We start from the raw sequence: 11,177 nt of genomic DNA, 5'->3' as shown, positions 1-11,177 counted from the left end.
AAGTTGTCAGTGGGTGTTCTGTGATCACCTGCCAAATTGATTTATTTTCCCTTTTCCATGTATCCGTAACACCCAGTGTATACAGTTTTACAAATTTACACACTTGTTTACATATATTACATATTTATACATCTATTTACATGTCAATCTCCACCATCTTGGTTTCTCCCTTTGTATCCCCTGTACTGGTTATTTTCAAGTAGAGGCAATTCTGTCACCCAGAGGAACATTTAGCAAATGCCTAGAGACATTTTGGGTGGCCAGAACTGGAGGAAATGGATGATGCTACTGAACACCCTACACTGTACAGGAAAGTCCCACAATAAACAATTATCCAGCCCAAAATGTCAACAGCGCCAATGTTCAAAAAGTCTATCCTACACCTAGCTTCTTCCTAGCATGAGACACAGAAAGCACACACCAAATATATATATATATATATTGCTGTTTACTTGCCCAGTCGTGTCTGACTCTTTGTGATCCCATGGACTGCAGCACGCCAGGCCTCTCTGTCCCTCACCATCTTCCAAAGTGTGCCCAAGTTCATGTCCACTGCATCAGTGATGCCTTGCAGCCATCTCATCCTCTAACACCCTCTTCTCCTTCTGCCCTCAATCTTTACCAGCTTCAGGGACTTTTCAAATGAGCCAGCTGTTGGCATCATGTGACCAAAATACTGGAGCTTCAACTTCTCTGTCAGTCCTACCAATGAATATTCAGGGTTGATTTCCCTTAGGACTGACTGGTTTGATCTCCTTGCTGTCCAAGGGACTCTCAGGAGTCTTCTCCAGCACCACAGTTTGGAAGCATCAATTCCCTCACGCTCTGCCTTCTTTATGGTCCAGCTCTCACAACTACACGAGACCACCAGGAAGACCATAGCCTTACTATACGGACCTTAGTTGGCAGAGTAACGTCTGGTTTTCAGCACACTGTTCAGGTTTGTCATAGCTTTCCTGCCAAGAAGTAATCGTCTTCTGATTTCATGGCTGCAGTTACCATCTGCAGTGACTTTAGAGCCCAAGAGGAAATCTGTCACTACTTCCACTGTTTCCCCTTCTATTTGCCATGAAGTAATGGGGCCGGATGCCATGATCTTAGTTTTTTTAATATTTAGTTTTAAGCAGGCTCTTTCACTCTCTTCCTTCACCATCATCAAGAGGCTCTTTAGTTCCTCTTCACTTTCTGCCATTAGAGTGGTATCATCTGCTAGTCTGAGGTTATTGATGTTCTTCCTGCCTATCTTGATTCCAGCTCATCCAGCCCGGCATTTCTCATGTGCTCAGTGTATAGGTTAAACAGGGCGACAGCAGACAGCCCAGTGGTACTCCTTTCAATTCCAATCAGTTGTTTCGTACAGGGTTCTAATTGTTATTTCTTTATTATATATATATATATATATATATATTTTATGTATATATGTATGTGTATGTATATAATGAACAAGCCCAATTTCTTCTTCCATACAATGGTTGTAATCATGTCAGAAGGTTGCAGGGAGGATTAAGAGACAACATAAGAACAGTGTCTGCTACAAGATTGATACTCCATCAATTGATATTAGTTCATCCTAATAATAAGTGCATAAATTAAAAATACAGACACAGGATGTTTTGTTCCTAAAATAATGACTCATTTCATAAACTGCTTCATTTTATAGCTGAAATGTCCATCTTTAAAGGATAATGATCGCCTAAATAGTTGGCATCTAGTTTCTAGTTTACCGGCACACCATGTTTTAAATGTATGCATAAGGAATTAGAAGCTGAGTCTTGTAAAACAAATAATTATCTTTCTTGACTTATAGATACAATTTCATAGGCATGTATAAAAATTTTATTCAAAATAGTTAGAATACTAATAGAACAATGATTCAATTGAATGTTAGCAGAAATTTCACAGGGATTTATTTTGAAATTACATTTTTGGCATTTATGCCAAAATAGGCAAATATACTAAAATACAAAGTCAAGCAAATAATAATTTTTTTCAACTGTAGGTGAGATATAGTCAGAATCCAGAATAACACTTTAAATACTTTGTCATAATACATAACCCACTCAAATACTAACAAGCTTTCTGTAATCTATGCTAAAAATTAACAAACTTTTAACAATTCAGTTCTTCGTCCTTGCTCAGTTGTTAATAAATACAAAGAAATTTCTTAGCAAAATAGTTGAGAGGCACCATTTGACCTGAGATCTCAGCTTATAACATGTTGTGGCTTTTAATATGAACACCAGTACAACCAGAATTTAAACAAATTATGGCAAATAAATTAAAATATATGTATTTTAACATCTTTAGACTTTATTAGGTGTTCCTTATACAGTCATCTGGTATGTTTAAAGAGTGAGCAATCATATAAAAGGAAATATGGTCAAAACTGATTGAAGTAATAAAATCCTGAAACTAAATAACATCCCATAATTCATTACTCTCGTATATTAAATTTCATTACATCAGTATATAGCTTAGTAGTAAATTCTCCTGATGGCCATAAACCTCATAAGGTGTTGTCATCCTGAAAAATGAAGGGGAGGGAGTGGGGCGTACAGAACGGACAAATCTTCGGCAGCGGTGGTGCTGTGCCCCTTTTAATAGTCAAGCTGCAGTGCATCACCACCTAGTGGCTGAATCTAGTACCTCACGCTAATGAAGGAATCTTTTGCCCATTTAAAGTGAAACATGTTTGTCATAATTTTCTCTCACTCTGTGATAAAAATATATGTCAAATGTACACACCCACTTCTGATTGTTTCAGAAATTTTAACTACAGGCATACTTCCTTCATTAGGCTTCACATATATTGATTTTCTTTACAAATGGGAGGTTTGTGGCAACCCTGTGTCCAGCACATTTATTGGCGCCAATTCCCAACAGCATTTGGAACACGTCTTTGTGACATTCTGACAATTCTTGAAACATTTCAAACTTATTACATTTGTTATGGTGATCAGTGATTTCGATCTTATAACTTGCTGAAGGCTTAGATGATGGTTAGGATTTTTTAGCAAGAATCTTTTAGCTAAGGTACATACATTGGTTTTTTAAAGCACAGTGCTACTACACACTTAATTGTACAGTTGTAATTTTTACAACTGAGCACCGAAGAATTGATGCTTTTGAACTGTGGTGCTGGAGAAGACTCTTGAGAGTCCAACCAGTCCATTCTGAAGGAGATCAGCCCTGGGATTTCTTAGGAAGGAATGATGCTAAAGCTGAAACTCCAGTACTTTGGCCACCTCATGGGAAGAGCTGACTCATTGGAAAAGACCCTGATGCTGGGAGGGATTGGGGGCAGGAGGAGAAGGGGACGACAGAGGACAGGATGGCTGGATGGCATGACTGACTCGATGGACATGGGTCTGAGTGAACTCCTGGAGTTGGTGATGGACAGGGAGGTCTGGCGTGCTGCGATTCATGGGGTCACAGTTGGACACGACTGAGCGACTGAATTTTTACATGCACTGGGAAACCAAAAACTGTGTGACTCGTTTTGTTATAGTATTTGCTTTATTGTGGTGGTCTGGACTTGAACTCACTGTATCTCTGAGGCATGCCTCTAAATACAAAAATTGTCTTTCACACTTTTTCAAGGGACAATCCCAATTAGAGATGGTGTACCACACACTAGCTTATGGAACACTGTAGACTGTAGGTTCCACAATTCCTTCCCCTACTTGCTGTGGTTCTGTGTTCTCTTTCACCAAAATAAGCATTTTAGAATTTAGGGGTGGGAATGATGACATTATAGGATGGTTCTAACATGTAACTGGACTATAGCTTTACTTTTAAATATCATTACTATCTAACGCTTACAACAGATTTTTTTTTTTTTTGGCTGCACCGCTACGCATGTAGAATCTTAGGTTCCCTGACCAAGGATTGAACCTGTGCCCCCTGCAATGGAAGTGTGGCATCTTAACCACCGGACTGCCAGGGGAGTCCCAAAATAGACTTTAATGATCATTTCCTAAGTGGAAAAGTCACTGGGAGCTGGACAAAATGTCTTGCCTATTGTCTACTTTTTATTTTCTGAAATACATATTAGCACAGGAGCACATATATATAACTTATACAGACCCATATTGGGATTAAATACATAATTTTTTTTAAAAGATAGGATGCAAAATTTATTTGGACAACAGTGGTTGATAATGGCTCTTTCCCAATCCTGGCAAACTAGGGGCTGAATCTTCTCTCCTTTCATTCAGTAACTTTCAAAGTGTGAGAGCCAGTCTGCTGCGCTGTTTATATATGTTATGCTAAGTCGCTTCAGTCGTGTCTGACTGTGATCTTATGGACGGTAGCCTGCCAGGATCCTCTGTCCATGGGGATTCTCCAGGCAAGAAGACTGGATGGAGTGGGTTGCCATTTCCTTCTCCAGGGGACCTTCCCAACCCAGGGACTGAACCTGCACCTCTTATGTCTCCTGCACTGGACAGAGGATTCTTTACGACTAGTGCCACGTGGGAAGCCCCGTGCTACTTACTTCAGATAAAACAAAGTCCCTGGTGTTTGTTTCTTGCCCCATTCCATCCTTGCAAGGAAGGCCCTGCTGGGGCTTCGAGATATCTTGCTTATCTACAGTAGCAACATAAATTCAGTAGTTATTCAGAATAAGGTTTAGAACTCCAAAACTCTAACAATAGTTATAATATTTATTTAAAGTAATACATTTACAGCCCAAATAGTTCTACATTGTACACTTCAGGTTTAACCAACTTCATAAAAATACTTGAGAACAGCTGTATCCACAGATTTAGATTACTGAATTATTTCTTTGCCCATTCTTCTCTCTCTTTTCTTTCCCGAATAACCTCTTTCAGATACGGTTCAAGGTAGGATTTATCCTAAAAAATGAACAAAAGAAAAATAGTATATGCCATCATCACATATTGATATATCCCAAATATTCAACAGGTTAATATTAAACAAAAAAAGAAATCTACAAAACTTATTTCCAACTTAAGAAAATATATTCTCAAGCAGACTGAAAACTGTCTGCTTTTCACTTATGTAAAATGCCACAAAAATATTGTTAATAAGCTGTTCTGATAGGTTATCAGAGAGTCTGTCAAAGAGAAAGAAATGAGAGTCTACAAGGTTTGGCCTAGTTTCAATGCAGTCCCAGGGGTGAGGGATTGCTTCAGCCTTTCTAGGAGCCAGAAAGCCACTAAAGGGGCCGATCACATAAACACCACCCTTTCTTCATTCGAGCAGAGTGCAGAGGGAGAACATGGCTTGGGAGGGAGACCTGGATTCTACTCCTGGATCTCTACCTCAGGGATGTGTTTAGTGATCTGGAAAGTCACTTCATCACTAGATCTCAATGTGTTTATCTCTAAAACAGAGCTAACATTTGCTCTAACCTCACAAGACTATCATAAGGATATTGATCTGACACAACTTTAAGAACTCTAAAGCACTATACAAATCAATGTCTTCTTTGTTTCTAATATTCAACTCTTAATGGCCAACATTATTAAATACACAAAAACTGTCCTACCTCCTCATATTTTGTCCACTGCTCTTTAGGCAGGATCTGCTGCCTCATGCTGAGGTCCAGTGCTCTCTTAATGCGAAACACTCTGTCATTATAAAGGTTCTCAGGAAGCCTTCTTATGGCTTCTTTTACATCATCATTCTCATGTATTGTGTCATCTCGCATTAAGCCTATGGTAAAAAAACAAAGTTAGAATGAATATGCACCTTGAAAATAACTTCTTAAAAAATAAGTAAAATTTTGACTTATAACTTATGTCATTAACTTGGGTGATATATCCAGAAATAGTTATGATGGAAACTCAATGCCATTTCACATACAATAATGGGTTATTTAATGGATTATTTCTTAAATGGTACTGTGGAAACAATGAGTCTTTTAAAATATATTTCCACAAAGTTCACATTTTATCTACAGTAATTTTAAAAACATTTAAAATGTCTACCATGTTTTTAAACACATATCAATAAACCACATCTCTACCTTAGTATAGTTTGTAATTCTGAGCTCGAGGAATTAAAGAACCTTAAAATGACAGTGTACTAAGGAACCATTAACATTTAACGATGCTTCCATCAGGCTTCAGTTACAAAAGATGAAGTTCACCAAGTATAAAGTTCCAAAAAAAAGTTCAGAAATCAACTAACTGTAAAGACAGCAGACAATTTTCACATTTGAAAAATCTCTACTTTCAAAGTTCACATAACTTAAATTTTAAAATGCTAAGGAGAGGAGCTGAGAGAGGGAACATATAATAGGGAAAATGTTCTACTCTCATATTTCAAGAACATAAATCATGTCCACCTCATACATTTGGGACAATTCCATCCCTCTCTTCTCAATAATAAAAAGGAAACGGATTTAACAATAAAATGTGACTTAATTTTAAAATTTAAGGTACACAGGTACAAACAGTTCATGTATTCTGAGGATCCATAATAACTCCTACAAAAGCACTATACTCAGAAAAAGAAGAAAACAAAATAAAAAAGCACAAATACTCACCCAGTTTATTGAACCCGGCAGCGTTGTAATACCATTTTCGAATACCTTCCAGCCACCTGCTTGATGCTGAAACTGATATTGTCACACTATTAATTGCTAATAATCCCACTTAAAAGAATGCAAACACAGGAAGGAATTTCTTCTAAAAGCATATACTCTATATATTGTAGGTAAAAACTGCTTACTTGGTCTATCAGCAAGTGATTGCAGGTAAAAACTGGACAGTAAGGAAAAAGGATAAACTCAAACACCTGAAAGACCTATAGGTATGACTACAGTCCCTCACTATCTGCAAGGGACTGATTTCAGGACCCCCCTCAGATATCAAACTCCAAGAGGCTCAAGTCCTCTATATAAAATGGTACAGTGTTTGCATATAATCCAAGCACGTCTTCCTACTTTAAATCTTCTCTGGGCTGTGCTTAGTCACTCAGTCATGTATGACTCTTTGCAACCCTATATGGATTGTAGCCCACCAGGATCCTCTGTCCCTCAGATTTGCCAGGAAAGAATACTGGAGTGAGTTGCCATTTCCTCCTCCAGGCAAAATTCCCAACCTAGGGATCAAACCTGCCTCTCTTGAGTCTCCTGAGGGATTCTTTACTACCACTGCCACCTTAATACAATGTAAGAGCGATGTAAATACAAAATAAATGCTATGTAAATAGATGGCTGAGAGCAGCAAGTTCAAGTTTTGTTTTTTCGAACTTTGTGAAATTTTTTTTTCAAACTATTTTCCATCAGGAGGTTGGCTGAATCCTCCAGTGTGGAACCAGCGGATACGGAGGGGCAACTGTACTGCCACTCCAGCTTTTCAAAGTCAAGCATCCCATTCCTTTATGTCCCCTTGCTGCTGTTAGAATTAAAGGAGTGGGAGATGGAAAAGAAACTGGGAACTTTTCCATCATTTGCAATTTCAGAAACAGGTTACAGGAAATAACTCTAAACTTTTCAAGGGAGTTGGAGTTGTATGAAAATATGAGCTTTCACGATACACTAGCAGATCTAAATGACCCCCATCTTCCAAAACTTTTATTTGACATTACTTTTATTTCACTTGGCTACTCTCTTTAAAAATATATGTATTTCTGGCAGGGTTCTGATCCCATATGGACTAGCCCTCTTCCCCAGCAGCTAACTTTCCATGGAGGGAATGAATTATTTCAAAGTGTATGAGGAGAAACAGGTAACGTTAAAACTCTTTCCGAAACAGAACTGAGCTTGATGGGCTACCCAGTAGGAGCTAAAGGCAACATGACAGTGTCTGATGTTTACAGGAGAGACGTGGTACAGAAGGGGAGGTACGGAAAGTTTAAATTTTCTTTTAAAGTTTTGTCTTAGGGATAGTCCCTAACCAAGGAAGGAAAACAAACTCTCTTTTGATTCAACCTCTTAGACATCACAGCTTTGGTAACTCTCTTTGGAAATTAATGCTTCTAAAGTAACAATTAACAAAGCGTCAACAATCTACACACACTTGTAGGAGAGAATTACTTGAAAACATAGTTACCAGTGATCGTAATAATGTTTAATATTCACTGAACACTTACCCTGTGCCAGGCACTCTTCTATTTGTTTTACTCCCTTGCCTGAGTTACTTACAACCCACCCATCCTTGCAAAAGAGCAGTAAGTATTACATAAATTATCCCATCCAAGATCAGAGGCAGCCAGTGATGGAGCTGAGGCCAGGTCTATGTAGTTTCCAAACACAGCACTGAAGCACAATGTCTTCAGTAGTTGTCTAGTTAAGGAAATAATGAATTTTTAAATGTCTCCGCCACTCCCCCAAAGCTCAAGGTCATGGGTAACGAATTTTTCTGGCAATCTGGTGTTTCCTAATAGCTTAACAACTGCTGGAGGTACAGAAATAGGGACCAACTTTTTTTAAAAAAAAAGCTAGGAGGTGTGTGTGTGTTCAGTCGCCTGCGACTCTCTGCGACCCCATGGTCGCAAAGTGGACCCATGGAGCCCACCAGCCTCCACAGTCTATGGAATTTTTCAGGCAATACTGGAGCGGGTTGCCATTTCCTACTCCACAGGATCTTCCCCACCCGGGGTTCCAACCCGCGTCTCCTGCACTGGCAGGCGGGTTAGGGACCGACAAAAAGCGGGGCGCGGGGAGTGGGGGGCGGGGAAGGGACTGTATTTTTTTCACGCTGTTTAACTATTCCAGTAATATCTGCGTCCTATTCCATAATAAACACATCTGTTCCAATACCTAGAATAGATGCAAATGTCTCCAAATCCAAAGACCAAGTGGATGTTCCAGATAAGCCAAGGTTATTAAAGCTTCGCCGTAACCCTCACTCACTCAGCTGCCTCTAAATTCCGTTTGAGAAGCGCGAGAGAGGTGCGGCGAGGCTTCCAATCCTGATTCCTCCGGCCACTCGCCTCAGTTATTTTACCATCCTACAAGGAAAACGGACACTGTCCTTGCGCTGACAGAACGGACCTAGCTAATGCACACGCCAGCGCCTGGCTCACAGTAAACGCTCGGTTCATTTGGGTTGAGAGCCTCTAATTATCTCCTGGTGCCCTTGAACTTCTTCTAAGGTCGAGAGGAGAAGGGCTCAGAGCTCGAGCATCCGGAGCGCCAGGGCTATGGGGGCCACCGCGGGCACCTTCACCAACAGCCGGCCCCGGAGACTGAAAGGGAGTGGGCCCAAGGCGTCTCTGAGGTGGGCTGGAGCCGCCTCCTTCCCTCCCGCTATAAACCTGGCCTTTTAGACCGAGCACAGGGAGAGCAGCAAGTTGCTGCGAGTATAAAAGGTTCAGGGCGGCGATGCCCGCCAGGCAGGCAGCCCCTCACTTACCAGCTGGCCGCCCCGCCATATTGACCTTACACAGAGCGTTGCCTCCTGGGTAAGTCCTAGAGGTCGAGCGGGCCCAGGGCGCAGGCGCGTTGCGTCACGTAGGAGGCGCGTAGGGGGCGGGGAGACGCTCGCGCAGGCGCAGTTCTGGCGACCAGCCTTTGGGCTCTTCAGAGGTCCTGCACCTGTCGGTCACGATTATGCTAATCTCGTAGGCGTGGAACCGCGATAGGTTCCCTGCGACAAGGTGGGGAAAAACACTAGGCGAGGAATTAGAACTGGAGAAGGAAATGCCAACCCGCTCCAGTATTCCCGCCTGGAGAATCCCATGGACAGAGGACCCGACGGTCCATAGGGTCGCAAAGAGTCGGACAAGACTGAGGCAACTTAGCACTCACGCAGGCAAGGAATTAGAACACCAGATCTTTAGCTTGGCTTCTGTTACTGACGAGCTCTGAGAGGTTGGGCAATAATAACTGCGCCCTTTGTGTCAAGCAACACGCTAAAAGTTTTATGGACTTAGTTTCATTTCATTGGAAACCTGTAAGATAAATACTGTGATTGTACCCATTTTAGAGAAGAGGAAACTGAAACTCTGAAATGTTGCATAAATTGTCCAAGGGCACTTAAACTAGGAGGAATCCAGATTCACCTTACAGAATCTGACTCTAGATAAAATGTTGTTGTTCATTTGCTAAATCCTGACTGACTCTTTTGCAACCCCATGGGCTAAAGCCCAGTCAGGCTCCTCTGTGCCTGGAAGTTCCCAGGCAAGAATACTGGAATGGGTTGCCATTTCCTTTGCCACAGGATTTTCTTGACCCAGGGATCGAACCTGTGTCTCCTGCATTGGCAGCCAGATTCTCTACCACTGAGCCACCAGGGAAGCCCCAAAGATACAACTTTGGCACTCCTTGATTCTAGGGCCATATGCTACACCACTGATCCAGGGGAAACTAACCCTCTCCCACCTTCAGTTTCTCCAGCTGAAGTTGTACATCAAGCCATTTCAGTGATAGTTTTGTTGAGAAGAACAATTTAATACTAAATTTGAACTGCAGCAGAATTTTAATGCAATTTTAAGGTAAAAGTACATTTTAAAGGTTTTAGTCCAACTTAAGTCTAAAGTGTAAAAAACTAGGGACAGCAGGATCACAAATTGTTGAGGTAAGAATTTTACTAAAGGTTGCAGAACAGAATAATTGGTTAATTTGTGGGTGAGGCAGGCCCAGGGGACAAGTCAGACCATCTCTTTACACCTTTTATCAAAATAAACTCCAGGTGTATTAAAGAGATTTAAAAGTATTTAAAAAACAACAAAATACCCTAGAGACAAAACAGTCGGGTTTGGTTACGATGTTTGATGCTTACGGAGTTGCTGATGAACTTCTGCACCACTACTGTCTTGGGCCGCTCAGTCTATGGTAACAAAATACCATAGACTGGGTAGCTTAAAAAAACAAATTTACTTTCTCACAGTTCTCTCCAGTTAGAAGCAGAAGAGCAAGGCGCCAGCATGGTCAGTTTCAGTTGAGAGCTCTTTTCCAGGGGCTTGTATAGGGTGCCCTTCTTACTGTGCCCTCACATGGCAGAGAGAGCAAGCTCTTTTGTATCCCTTACAAGGACACTGATACCATCATGAAGGTCCCATGTTTATAGCTTCGTCTAAACATACATTATCTCCCAAAGTTTTGCAGTTTGGGCAGGGGGAGTGGTGGTGGGAGGACACAATTCAGTTCATAGCAACTACCCACCAGAAACCGCTTGTTTTCTTATGTCCTAAGCTGAGATTTGGGGCAGTATAGAATGCCATCTAATTGTAAATTTGAAAGGTTTAATGGTCTTAGTCAC

At 40.9% G+C, this 11,177-nt stretch overlaps 1 protein-coding gene across 2 annotated transcripts; it reads right to left on the bottom strand.

Moving 5' to 3' along the window:
* Positions 1-1,887: 1,887 nt before the first annotated feature.
* LOC104983936 (cytochrome b-c1 complex subunit 7) lies at positions 1,888-9,401 on the bottom strand. Of its 2 annotated transcripts, none has more exons than XM_010833482.1 (4): positions 8,735-8,945; positions 6,515-6,586; positions 5,513-5,679; positions 1,888-4,856 (listed from the first exon to the last, which is right to left on the bottom strand). In XM_010833482.1, exons 3-4 carry the CDS (start codon positions 5,672-5,674, stop codon positions 4,779-4,781), a joined length of 240 nt encoding a protein of 79 aa, XP_010831784.1. In that variant the 5' UTR covers positions 5,675-5,679; positions 6,515-6,586; positions 8,735-8,945; the 3' UTR covers positions 1,888-4,778. The 2 variants fall into 2 exon arrangements, with proteins under 2 accessions (XP_010831784.1, XP_010831783.1); XM_010833481.1 differs by lacking the exon at positions 8,735-8,945 and adding an exon at positions 9,330-9,401 and having other exon boundaries at positions 4,645-4,856.
* Positions 9,402-11,177: the final 1,776 nt, after the last annotated feature.

This window comes from Bison bison, unplaced genomic scaffold, assembly GCF_000754665.1.
Source record: "Bison bison bison isolate TAMUID 2011002044 unplaced genomic scaffold, Bison_UMD1.0 scf7180017863702, whole genome shotgun sequence".
Taxonomy (NCBI): domain Eukaryota; kingdom Metazoa; phylum Chordata; class Mammalia; order Artiodactyla; family Bovidae; genus Bison; species Bison bison.
This window is presented reverse-complemented; position numbering and strand designations above follow the sequence as displayed.

Bases quoted from the DNA above. Each gene is read 5' to 3' on its own strand.
- LOC104983936 (XM_010833481.1), bottom strand. The intron at 5,680-6,514 runs GTGAGTATTTGT...TTTTTACCATAG, and splicing joins TGCCGGGTTCAATAAACTGG to GCTTAATGCGAGATGACACA. The intron at 4,857-5,512 runs GTAGGACAGTTT...TTCATTTTTTAG, and splicing joins AGTGGACAAAATATGAGGAG to GATAAATCCTACCTTGAACC.